Source organism: Anarrhichthys ocellatus, unplaced genomic scaffold, assembly GCF_004355925.1.
Source record: "Anarrhichthys ocellatus isolate YVR2014 unplaced genomic scaffold, GSC_Weel_1.0 scaffold27, whole genome shotgun sequence".
Classification (NCBI taxonomy): Eukaryota; Metazoa; Chordata; class Actinopteri; order Perciformes; family Anarhichadidae; genus Anarrhichthys; species Anarrhichthys ocellatus.
Genome location: NW_022280057.1, coordinates 947,040 through 960,842, shown reverse-complemented (window position 1 = coordinate 960,842; position 13,803 = coordinate 947,040). Strand labels below are relative to the sequence as shown.

Genomic DNA, 13,803 nt, shown 5'->3' with positions numbered 1-13,803 from the left:
AGAGAGAGAGAGAGAGAGAGAGAGAGAGAGAGAGAGAGAGAGAGAGAACACAGTACAGGGATCAATAGCATCTTCCCTGTACTCTGTAATTTGATGGAGCAAATCGATGGTGAAGGCACAGAAAAGAGGAAAGGGTACAGACAGATTTTCAAACTTGTGAGCTTATTTGCAACAAGGCAGTTAAAATATCAACTCTTTACAGTGAGGTCTGAGGATTATCTTTAGAAAAAGGGCGACTTTGTTTCCGGAGAGGAAAGATGCTTTAGAGCCACGGGGATTTTTTTTCCGATGCTTTGAGCACCACAAATCAAATTCTCTGGACCGCTCCATTGTATTTGTGAAGCAGCAGAAGATTGAGAAGCCAATATCTCAAAACCGGGGCACATGAAAAGAAAACTATCTGCATGCCGAGAGACCATAGGGATTAAATGCCTATATGGCTCTTTTGTGACTTGGGTGAACTGACCTGTTATGAACTCCATCTACAACAGACCTATGTGGATGTCAACTAAAAGAGTAGCAGGCTGAATATATTTGGTATGGACACAGTGAAACTTGTAAAAGCTCCCAGTCTCTGTGATATCATTATAATGATCAGCAATGCAGCAGGAAGAAGCCAAGGTCCTGAATTAAGTTAGGAAGTGTCTGTATGGGCTGAAATGATGGCGGTGGTTTATACAAACACACACACCTTCTATGTCTTCTACATGTATTATTTTTCTCATATACAAAAGCTGACCACTCTGCACTACACTTTGTGTTGAAGGTTGTTTACATCCTATTTAACATGCATGTGGTGGGATGTACGCAGAGACTAAATGCCGCAGGCGGTGCTGTAAACCAGCAGCTGCACAGCCAAAGCTGTCAAAGGTGGGTAGGAGCGCTACGCTTTGCCTTCGGCCTTTCATCAACTGAAATGAGCCGAGATATGCCGTCACCGTGATTCTTTGGCCTCCACTGTATTCATGGAAGAGCTGTGTTGGACTACTTACTACATTAATCTGAAGGAAACATGAATAATATTCCTCTGAAGTCACAGGTACCAGTGTGTGGTTTTTATTTGTACCTCAGAAGAAATAAACGAGCAGGACACTGAATGCCGAGTTTTGAGTGATTTAACAGCACGTTTAGGAAAGTAACAAAACTTACCTTTAAAACTCAATAACCTTCATATCCACAATGTGTATAATAATATCATACTTACTTATTCGCAGCGTTAAGACCTTCAGGCACAACAAGTCTTACATTGTGTTTATGCTGTGTGTCTGTTCCTATGATGGGGAAACTTACACTGAACCAGAAACTTGGCCAAGCATGGACTCTTTCTTATCCTCCTCTTGTACTTATACTGCACAACAAGGAGTACGATATGTACTTTAGTAGTAAACTGAGTTACTCTCTCTTGCTTTGGCCTTTGTGCAAAAGTGAAACACTCTTGTACACTTACAGTACAAGTACAGTACAGTTTATACTGTATTATACAGCCAAGTGTGTGTGTGTGTGTGTGTGTGTGTGTGTGTGTGTGAGATTGAAAACACAGGACTCACATTGGCCAACTATGCCGGCCAGAGCGGTCTTGAACTTGTCTTTGGCCTCTTCCACTTCCTTCTCATGCTGACTCTTCTCGCCCGTCAGCCGGCGGATGTGGCCGTTGGAGGACTGGATCATGGAGTAGAAGTTGTTGGCGTTCCTGCGGTTGACTTCGCCTCGTTCCAGCCAGGTCAGGAGCACATGCACCGCTTCCGGAAACGCATTGTCATCTGGCCAAGAGGTGAGGACACAGAGAAAGGAAGAGTCAGGCTCTATGCAGGGGAGCAATAATAATTCATTCCTGTCCAGTCCCAGGACGCTAAATGTGGTGAAAGCAACAGCTGGCTGGCTGAAAAAAAAAAGAATTACATAGTCTTGTAAAAGTCAGTATACTCATAATCCATGTGAGACAGGGCCGCCCTGATTTCTGGTAGAAAACACATATATATAAGAGCATAAAGGCAAATTAAGATTATTTAAATACAGAAAGTAGCGAGAAGTTTTTATTTTGTCGAGTAAAAAAGTAGACAATGTAAAGTCAGGGTTAATGTGAGCGAGGTGACACTGAAAATAAATAAAATAAAACCACAGCAAACCGCAGCGAACAAGGCCGGGGGAACAAACAGACATCTGTGCTGTTGGATGAAAGGAAAAAGAGAACTGTACGTATGACAGACTGGCATACGCTCGGTAACAAGGAACTTCACAGACCTCAATGACACCTGAAGGGAGTAAAAAGAGGTGGTCTTGGTAAAATAAAAAGTCCTGCTGTGAGATTGATGTCATGGAAAGGACAGATTGGATTTGGAGTACAGGAACATAACTGGCACTGAAAAGGGCTAAACCACTTCTTCTCTTATGGGTGGAAGATTCAGGAAAGAGAAAACCTAAATCTGTGGCAAATAGCCGGGATGTGTGCTTTAACAACAGCAGCCCAAAGAGTTCAGAAACAAATCGTTGGCTGAAACAACAATGTAAGAGTTCTTTACACCAGGTCCAGAAGAGGGAGAGCTGGAAAAGACACACGCAGATGATGGAGAGGCAAAGTCACAAAGTCTGTTATCGGGCAACTGGAACTGAGACCTGGAAGTGCCATTTATTATTAGTGAAACAAGTTTACTCAACCAGAAACTGGACGGAAAGCTGAGAAGAGGGGGGAAACAAGAGCAGAGAGGAGAAAATGGAGAGGATGAGCAGGAGAGGAGAGGAGAGGAGCATGTGCTGAGGGAACAGTTAACTGATATACCGTGCTTAACAGCCTTTGTGAAGCATCTTTTGAAAACAAATTCCCTGGAATTTGTTAGAACATGAGAGAACTGCTTTGTCAGTTTAGGACCCTTCCTGTAATGCCTTGGCTTGCAAGTGCACAAACGGACGACAACATACACACATACAGAACTACTCTTTTACCTTATTCCCTACCTAGCAGTTGGTGTTTTGCATAAATAATGATGGTGCCATGATTAGATCCTTATTTACATTCGTTTGGTCTTTAACGATGTGACAATTAGTGCTGTATATGTAAATGCCCTTGGGTTGATTAAAGAAAGTACTGTGTGTGTTGAGGTTTTACTTCGTTACAGAGCTGTGTTTGTTATGTTTGTGCCATCATATCATGCGCATATTTTACTGCACATGTTTTATATTTTGCCAACCTTTGATCTTGTCTCCCAGCTGGCTGGACTCGTGCTCCGAGTAGTGCACGATGGGAGGAGGGGAGGGCGGCCGGAGGCGATCCTCCTCTATCTTGCGCCGGTGCCTCTCCTCTCTGGCAAACATGCGCTGGCGACACTCCCACTCATAGAGGTCGTCTCTGGCCTGGGCGAAGTCCACGTGGAGACGGCCGGAGTCTTTTTTGTCTGTGCTGGAGCCCAAACGGATACGGTAACCTATGGGAGGCAAAAGAGTAAAAAGTAAAAATGATGGGAGAACCAGATGGGACAACGGGGAACTCACCAATTAAAATAAAGTAATCCGTTTGCTGAGACAGTTTCATGTCATTTACACACTGTGCATTTTAAAAGGTGCATAAATGCCCCTTGTTTCTTTTAGATAACTTTTCTTTACTACATTTTGATTTTATTTTTTGGCATGTGTGGCATGACATTTTGTGCGGACATTCAATGTCCCCAGAGGATGAATCCTAACGACTTCGGTGATCCCCTGACTTTTCAAGCACAAGCATAAGGGTGAGCTTTGAGTTACATACCTTAACAACTATTGCATGGATTTTCATGAAATGTGGTGCAGACAGTCACCTCCCCCTCAGGCTGAATGGTAATCCTTTTGATGATCCCCTGACTTTCATGCAGCGCCACCATTTAATTTATCCGATACTTCATGCATGCTGCACTTTGTGTTTAGCGCTAACTAGTAAATGCTAGCAAACTAACACCCAAAACTAAAATGGTGAAGATAATAAACATTTAACTCGGTCAGCATCCACATGTTAGCATTTTCCTTGTGAACGTGTTAGCATGCTGACGTTAGCATTCAGTTTAAAGCACCGCTGCCTGTAGCATGGCTGTAGCCTCTCAGTCGCATTATTAGATATTTGACAGTGGGGAGAAACAAGGAACAGGGAGAGAGAAAAGAGGGTGACATGTGACAAAGGCCCGTCGTCGCATTCAGACTGAGGAAGTCACGGTTACGTGGTTTCCATCTTGAGACCACCGCGACGCCTGAATGCCTCTAAGTTTTGACAACTGTCAACTTCACACTTCCCATTCGCACCTGGCAGTCACACTTTTTTCATATTCTATAAAATATCTTATATTAAAATATATGGTACTATGTAAATCTTAGATCTCTAGACTGCTTTGAGAAAAAGAGAAGTGTTAAAATATGGGCACTAAAAATATTTGTGCAAATGAAAAACATGCCTGGAGGCGATGATTTTCAGTTAGCTGAATAGCAACATAGGAATAAATGAGCAGGAGAGCAAACAGGTACAGACATGAGCTTGAGTCTTTATAGAGTCACTTCCCATCACTTTCCACCAACTGTATTCAGACTACTTAACAGATAACAGAGAAACCACTGAGCTCTCTGTCGGGGTCTACCTGCCTACCACCTCCCTCTTTATCCTCGTCATATCTATTTTGCAAGTTGGATCCCTTCCTTTGACAAGATATACTGAATATTCAGGGTTTTGTGTAGTACAGAAGGACTGCATCCTTTGGTCAATACACAAGAGAGACTTAGGCAGGCCAATTACTTCTCTCGAGGCGCTGAAAGACCACAATATCCCTTCAATACTCCCTTCTTCCCTCTTATCCCCACACTTTCTTCTCCTTACTCAATTCTCACTAATGGCTGGTTGCGGATCAGAAGGGAAATCATGCCCATTTTGTGATTTAATTGGTTAAAATCAGAGAGTGTGTTGAGTTTGAGTGTTTGGGTCTAGTAGGATGCGGTAATGATGCCCAGTGTGATTCACTGTGAGGCCAAACACACTCATCACAGGAGAGGGGGTGGGTGGGTGGGGGGGGGGGGGGGGGGGGATATGCCCCTACAAACAGAAAAAGAAATGAGTGTGAGTTCGGGGGTTTTCTACTTCAGCCCACTCTCTTCTGCTTCAGGCTCCCAATCTACCACGACTTCAATATTTCATATGGAGGAGATTCTCAGTGTGCTGGAGTTTGTATCATTGCTGGGTATTGTGTTTGCACAGTGTATGCATGTGTGTGTGTGGGGTATTATTTATGGGAAAACTACACAGCTCTGTCATCTGGTTAATATATGGACCTCAGCTCCCTCGTCTCACCGTAAGAATAGAGGCAGGCTAAATCACCAGGACCCTGTCATTCAAAATGATTCCCACACAAACACACACAGACATTGTGACTTAATAATGCTGGGAATACTACTGAACTGGCTTCTAGGTTAAATGGGTTTTTGAAAGTAGGAATATACGGCCAGCACAGAGAGATTTAGGACGTCTGGGCCATAGAAGCAGCTGTGAAAATGAAGATAAGATAAGAAACCATAAGCTGGTGTCACACGGTTATTAGATGTGCTTTTTTTGAGTTAATGCTCATTTATATCTCCTGTTTCTAGTCGGCTGTAGTCGACCATTATTAATCCCAACCACTGCTTCCCAACTGTTCTTTCCAATAGTAAACACAATACAGTTGCAAAGAGGGTGAAACTGCTGGTTATATGTGTTTTTTTCCAGACTATCTTGAATAATTTAATGATCCTGGCCAACAGCTGTAATTATTTTTACCCGTTTCGGAAAAAAAAAATCATATTTTTTAGTGTTGGTTTGAGATGGCGGACAGTTCTAAATAATACAACACACATGAGCCTCGGCCACCGCTGCTATCGGGAGGATGGCATGAATCACAGCTGTAATAAATTGTAAATAGTTTGTTGTTTCAATTCATCTACAATTGACCCATAAGTGAATTAATTAAGGCTGCAGATAATAACAGTGTAAGCTTTAGTTTTCTTACAAAAATGCACCTTAAAGGCTTGTATCTTCAACTTCTTTTTGACGCAATTGTTCTTCTGACAACTGACAAAGGGCTCCAGCTGTAACTCGCTTAACATGGTCTGTGGGAGTTTGTATTCTTGGTTGTGCCAATGAGCTCTTACAGAATAAGGTTGTAGAGTTACGACAGCTTACCCGACAGATAGAGAGCCTTGTCCACAGTGAACTCTTCGGCAAATCTGATATGGCAGAAGTTTTTCTTGCTTTTGCGTATGGCGGTGATTTCGCCACACTGCCCGAAGATCTCCACGATGAGCTGCTCTGTGGCGTTCTCGGGCAGACCGCCGACGAACACCGTCTTACACCCCGGAGGGCGCTCTCTCATGGCCGGAGGCGGAAGGTCTGTTCAAAAGTGGTGGAGCAAAGGAGAGTAAACAACAGTTATTTATCAGCCATCACTAGGTTGAAATATTAAGACATGGCTGGAAAACAATAATCTGAATGATGAATGTGTGTGCACTTGCATTTATGTGGAGATAATACAGCTGAAACACAAACAACTCAAGGAATAATTCAGTTGTCGCAGAACACTGGCACTCGATTTTGCGTGTGAATTATGCTCTTTGAGAATATAAAAACAATGTGTCCAATTGCGAGAACATACTGTTCTGATCGCTGCTGGAAACCATTTTGGGAGAGCTGAGGAGGTCTGATTTCCTGTCTTTTGTTTTTACTCAAAAATAAATATGTATGCTCGTATGTACAGTCAACAAAAGAAAATCTAAATAACAACAATGTTGTGCTCTCTGAACAGAGAGAAGAGTAGCTCCGAAACAAAAATATATTTATTCTTACTTTTAATGCCAACATTTGAATAGCAACGATTCCAACAAATAACAAAAAGCCTGGGTGTTTGTATCGTACAGACTGCCTACCAGGTGCATAAATATATTAAACATGCATGGAAGTTAAAAATATAGACGGAAATATGATGGAACTGAAAGATCTATCAAAATATTTACTGAGAGATTCTGAAGAGGGGAAAGTGGGACTTCAATAACTGCAAAGAGGAGACTCTACTGATCCAATCCCCACTTAACGACGAAGGAAAACAAAAGCAAATACACGATATCCAGAGGTCATGAATTAAAAATGAATCCCACGAGGGTCTTGGGGTCTAACTCCATATTCGGGCTGAGAAGAACAGGAGCCAGGTCACACAACATTTACAGAAGAAGAAGAAGAAGAAATCTGTGTATAATACGATTAACGACTCTGAAAAACACAGGCCACATTTTGGAGCACGGTGCTGCAAAATTCAATTAAGTCATATTTTAAACATAGCACTTATGACCTAAAAACCCCCCGATAAAGCCTAATGCATGAATAATGATAACTTTGAGCAATATGCTCGGATGTCTTTTTTTTGTTAGATGAATGTTAATATCAAAACCATTCCATGCATGGAAATTAAATCCTTTTGGCCACAACGTGATTGCAAATCCTCTCATGTGAAAGGTCCCCGGCATTGCAGAAATCACTTATTCAACACAGATGAGTGTTGACTGATCTAATCTCCGATAGATCAGCTTTCTCATCCATGATGAATGTGATTAGCGGGGGTCTATGGAGGAGTGAACCGGCTAATCAGTGGAACGCTGAGGATGCTGGATTTCTGGATGTCTGCTAGAAAGGCCTCACAATCAGCGTTACTGAAGCTCCCGCCGCTGTAGATATCGACACTCTGAAGAGAACCCGAGTTGAACTTGGTCGGACACCTGGAGTGTTTCATGAGGGGCCTCGCTGATAAGCAGCAAGTGGATTAATCCGGATATCGCGCAGTCTCTTATGCGCGCGATCAAAAGGATTTGAAGACCCGGTGCCGTAATACAGACGTTTCATCGGCTTCCTCTCACTGTCAGACAGAAGAACAGTCTAAGTGGGGCGGTAAACTCGCCGCAGAATCACTGATATTCAACAGAAAAGTCTGTTCTGTAAAACAAACGGTGGGTAAAGAAGTTCATCCGGTGCGACAGTTCTTATGGCCTACATTCAGATTTTCCGATCTGGCCTCTGGCTCCCTTTTTTTTAGATTCTCGTACGCCAAAGAAACTGATATAAAAACTCTTCCTACCCTCTGCCCTCTCTCAATAAAGCCCCGAGAGGAAAAGCATATCCAGTCAATTCTTAAAAACTTAACCCTCAACTGTACAAGACTTGGCTATAACAACAAACAATGAGATCACAATGCGAACTGAAAGGACGTTTCTCAGCGGGGTCCACATGACGAAGTCGAGAGCTCAGCAATCTGAGAAGACAACTGTATTGAGCCGGAGCTGTATTGCTGCCACACATTTATGATGCATCCTAATGGTACGACAATAAATCACCCAGCCAGGTGAGATACATTATTTGCAAAAAAAAAAGAATATTTATGGCATGCCGAGCAGTGAATGCAGGATTCTCTTCTGGTTAAAACGATTTATCTGCTCACAATCCGTCTGCTGTCAGAGCTCCTTTTACTCTCACGCAGTACTCTGAAGAGCTGAAACTAAACTTTCAGCCAGCACTGTCCCTCTCTCTTCACTTGCTCTGCCTCCCCCCTCCCTCCCTCCCTCCCTTCACCTGCGTAGCCCTCCCTCTGCCTCCGCTTTCCTTTAAAATGTGACAGGGAAAGCAAAACACTGACTGCAGTTCCAGTCCTTGACTTCCAGAATTAGACTCGTGTTGAGTTGAGATCGACGGGAAAGAGTACAAGGTGGTGCAGACAAAGAGTTCCAAATGAACTGACCCTTTTTGGTCCACGAGTGTTTGATGAAGACGATAGGGACACCGTTAAGCGAATTTTATGCAAATGCAGAAGATTCAAATTCACTATTCATGATTTCTTGATTGAATTACAAGAATTACATGATATCATACAATATATTAGGAGCCTTTGTGAACAGACCGAGGGATTTTATCAGGTTCACCTGCTTGTTATTTGCATCAAACTGCAGAGAAAGACCGGGAGAGGACAGAGGGAGATGCTGTGGGAATCAGAACACGTTGGTGCTGCTGCCAGACACTTCTAAAAAGTATTTGTTTGGTCCTAATTCTAACTCGCTACACGTGTCCCTTTGAGTAATTGTGAGATGCTTTAAGGTTGACAATTTTAGAATCCAGACAGAGGACCTGAGGAGTGAGAGGATTGAGAGGTTGGATGTAGAAGGGAGAGATCCCATACTGACAGGTTATGAAGAGGATGCAGAAAGTTTGAGAACCGCATTATATTATAGAACAATTGTAATATTTGTATCAACTTATTTGCATATATTGAGGATTATAATAGTTGAAATAACATAATGCAAGAAACACAAACTGCCTGAATTGAATCTGTTGGAAATATAATATACAAGACTTTCTAGCTTTATGCTCATTTAGTAAATATATGTTTTGAAAACTAGCAGACTGCATTGTGGTCCATTATGAATCACTGGCTGACTAATACGCTGGTTGATGTGCTTTTATTCTGTCATGTTACTTTGGATAAATACGGAGGCTGCTGTAAAGCAAACACACAGTCTGACTCTCAGTCCAGCGCCGTCCCTCAGGCCTGCCGTCTGTGTGGCCACCCACTGGTGAAGCTCCACTAACACAGGTCATCACCATCCATCACCTCGACCGGCTAAACACCCTTTTACAGTCCGAGGGGCGCCGCCACGGGGAGGAGGCTGCAACTCTCCGAGGACTGTTATTCAGAAGATAAACTACATTTACAAACACTCCATGTTTAGTCCATTCACGTCACACATGAACAAAGAGTGGGCAGCAAAGATTTATCACACACAGACACGAACATCACGGCCAGCACGTTGAACCACACAGAGACTTTTTCAGGCGTTTTTTTATATGATAAACTACTGTAGTTGGCATCTTTCTTCATTTAAGCTAAATATATGTGTGCATATGCAACACACTGCCACTATCCTCAAAGCTCAATCTTTTCCTTAAAAGATACATATTTCTCCTCAGACTGCATTCAGAAAGAGAGACAGACAATAAGAGTTTGATGTCCAATTAGATTGTCAAGTGAGTCCACAAGTCTTGTCAGTCTTTTCAAACAATGTAGATAAAAAAAAAAGCCACTATACCACTGGACAGGTGAGAGGGAGGAAGCGGCAGTGGAGAAGGTGAACGAGGGGTTAAGGCTGAATGGAAAAGGAGAAGGGAGAAGGATGCATCAAAGATGAGGAGGCACACTCACGGTAAAGAGATGCACACTGAGGAGGGAGTGGACGAGGGGGAGAGCAGGAGAGCTGAGGGAGGGCCGCAGGGTTGTAGCTGCTCAGCTACAGGTCAGTGAGAGGGGATGCTGCATGTGGTGTCAGGTTGAGCGCGTGCAGCTAGAGGGTAATGACTACTTGTGATGGACACCATATGCAACCGTGTTGCCAAGACACCAGCGCTTTGCCTGCGATATTTGCTTAAAAAGCCTGAAAGCAGCATGCATCAACGCTCGCTTCCCTCCTTTCCTCACAGACTGAGGAACCATCTGCATCCCGAACACATCTCCGGTTCACAGCAACACTTATTATTCAATAATATTACAACTCCACACGGAGGATCTTATGATATTTTTTACCTTGTACGTTTCCTCACATTGACGACAAGCTAGAAATATGCTCCTCTGTGAAGTTAAACTTTTAATCAGCTTATCCTCCTGCACCATGTTGTGACAGTGACAGTTTACAATGAGCCATAATGCACACCACATACATGCAAGCACATCTGAAAAAACTGTATTATATGTGTGGTGAACAAAAAAAAAAAGGAGAATGCAAGAGTGTGTTTTGTTTTGTGAAAAGATGGTAAACTCCCAAATGCTACTGCGTCGAGGAGCTTTTGTTTTAGTTCACCTTGAAGATGACTTGTAAGACTTGTTTGAATAAAGTCCCCAGGCAGAAACTTTTCTAGCAGGAAATCTGAAAAAGCAAAAGGTGGGATCAATCAAAAGCACCCCCCACTACTTGTTTTCTGACTCTGAATACTTGCAATGTGGAGGTGAGATTAATATAAACAACAGCTTGTGCAGCACACATCGAGACGGATTACACAAAGTGACTTGCCCTGAGAGTTTGCTGTGCGGACGTAAATGCACCTCACGATGAAGAGGTTAATCGTTTGGCAGGAAGAGGGGAGAAGAAATGAAGAGCAACAACACGCATTGTTGATTGAGGTTTCCCAGATTGGAATAGTAAATTGTTTATAAAATTCTTGGGGTCTGACATATGAAACAAATGCATAATCTCAAGTCTGCTCTGAACTAATACACATGCTGACATCTAACCACACTCACTGGTCACTTACTAAGCACATCTTCTGAGAAGATCTGTACACTTTCTATAGTATTGGCAGGTTAATCGATAATGAAAATAATCCTTAGCTGCAGCCCTGATAATATAATGTAACATAAATTACATTCTCAAATCAAGTCAAAACAACTACAATTCCACATTTGGCTGGAAAAATGAAAATATAAACATATAAAACATGTCAGCATTGATTTTATGGTATAAGGGAATGATGCTGTACAGAGAAGACTGACAGAGTTAGAGGGACCTCAACCTGACTGAGTAAACATTGTGGATGCAGTGACATATGAGCAGACAGAGAAGCAAACAGAGAGGAATTAAAACATGTCTATCTGTGACTGCTGGAGGCGATTGTTGCGAGAATGAAAGCTTGAATACAAAATTCCCACCACAGGAGGGCCGTGGGCTCATGAAACAAGTTGAGTATATTTTCTATGTCTCCAAGGCTCTAATAATGACATGCGTTTCATCGCGGTGTGATTCTGATGCTGGTAAAGGAGACTGTCGGTGGGTGCAGAAGGTGCATGATTGGCATGACATCACGACTTACTGGGGTTGGGGGGGAACAGGGTGCAGCTCTTGCAGTGGATGATCTCCTTGATAACTGGCAGATCCTGGAAGAGGGGTGGGGGCACCATACCGAGGCCGGGCATCATGGGATTCAGCGGGGTTATTCCAGGCATCATCCCGAGGCTGGGATCAAAGTCTGGAGGCAGGAGAGAAGAATGAATGAGATGACACACGGGGAGAGAGAACTCCTACACAACAACATTCAAACACTGACTTGTTTCCAACAGATAACCTTTGGTCGGGTATTACTTCAGCCTTTTAAGTTGTGTACTTATTCCCCGAGTGATTCTTCTGTCAACACCAGTGACACACGAGCAGCCTACTCATAATAGAATACACAGCCATTCATGAATAAATCATCGCACAAACAACATGCATACTTTCAGAAGTTTTTACTGAGTCACTCTCGCTGTCGCTCCTGCTGCTTGAGTGATGACCTTATGGATAATGCACAGAGTTGGATCCGAACACCTACGTAACAGAGAGGCTTTATTTACAATATGGATTTACACAGACACCTGGGAAAACCTACACACACACACACACACACACACACTGGCATCCATAGCCACAACATGTGCTTTCATGTGCACACGCGTCCCAGTATGGAGCTTTCTGAAATGGAAATGAAGCTGCCCTCCAGTGTGTGCCTCAACATCACCTGCAGAGGATTTGGAGTCGACAATTATGCCGCAGGGTGTTTAAATGTTTACGCACCGGTGGGCGTGCATGCAGGAGCACTGCTCTGCTGAAACAAATCCTTCACTAGAGATTACACATACACACTGGGATGTACTAGACATGTACTGGAATTACTGGGAACCAGAAGCTGATACCGGCCGACTGCGAGACACAGTCGATGAAATACGAGTAATGACATCAATAAACAGGCAACACAGTGACGAGTAGAATCAGAGAGAAATACAACACTTGTTTAACTTTGACCAATAATATACATACAGTTGAATTTACACCAATTTACAACAAAATGGACTATTGTAGTGTCCCAAATTGCTGTACCTGTAATTAGGTATTCACTTGAGGTTCATTGTGAGATTCCCACAGAGAATAACAGCAACAGACATTACGTGGTTACCATTACAGTTACGACTTTTCTGATCTTCAACAGCAATACATCCAGTGAAGGAGGATATAGTGTACAGCACCACAGGAAATATATACTACATTTCCTTATAACTGATTTCCTCTAAATCTACTGCAGGAGAGAAAATGGATGAATTAAATTGCACCCAGTGAAGGAGAGTTGAGGAATATGCACATTACAGAAGACTCAGAATAGGTCCCTGGAGCCAGAGAGGGTGTGGACGTTGGACTGATAAAACCGGCTGAAGGATAAAAAACGAGGACAGAGAAATAGAGGCCAGAGAGAGCAAAATTAAAAAAACACAGTGGAAGCCTGGCGAACTACATTAAAAGGAACATAAAATGGAAATGATGTATTGATGACCTCACCATCGGTCTCCTGACCAGGTGTCTGAGTGAGAGGAAACAGGTGTTAAGAAGGACCAGGCGATTGATGGCTTCTTCAGCACGTTGAGGTGAAAGGAAAGGAAGACGGGGGAGAGAAGGGGAGAAGATGGGAGGCTGGAGCAATAACCAACCTGAATGCCAAACACTTTACATAGAAAGAGGCTGAATTCAGTGCATCTCGGATACGATACTTCTGGAAATCATACTCCATTTTCCCGCCGAGGCAACGCTCCACTGTTCCAGTGGTAAAATTATGAAACACGCTTATGAGTTCATATGTCGTGTATCGATGCAAAGCAAACTAGATTTCAGCTCACACGGAGGAAACGATCTGGTTACATCAGGGCTTGGCTGGTGCAATTTCACTGCAGTGCTGCTCATGTTCCCTCTGGAGTGTGTGTGTGTGTGTGTGTGTGTGTGTGT

General features: G+C 43.0%; 1 protein-coding gene across 3 annotated transcripts in view; it reads right to left on the bottom strand.

The window, feature by feature from the left end:
• LOC116391746 (ecto-NOX disulfide-thiol exchanger 2-like) overlaps positions 1 to 13,803 on the bottom strand; it is a 156,518-nt gene that overhangs the window by 25,537 nt on the left and 117,178 nt on the right. For 2 of the 3 annotated variants that reach the window (XM_031862608.1, XM_031862610.1), the window contains 5 exons: positions 11,870 to 12,025; positions 10,864 to 10,929; positions 6,161 to 6,367; positions 3,186 to 3,419; positions 1,548 to 1,760 (listed from right to left, as the gene is read on the bottom strand). In XM_031862608.1, coding sequence (XP_031718468.1) covers positions 1,548 to 1,760; positions 3,186 to 3,419; positions 6,161 to 6,367; positions 10,864 to 10,929; positions 11,870 to 12,025 — 876 coding nt within the window. The remainder of the gene's footprint in view (positions 1 to 1,547; positions 1,761 to 3,185; positions 3,420 to 6,160; positions 6,368 to 10,863; positions 10,930 to 11,869; positions 12,026 to 13,803) is intronic. The other variant, XM_031862609.1, reaches the window with a different exon arrangement.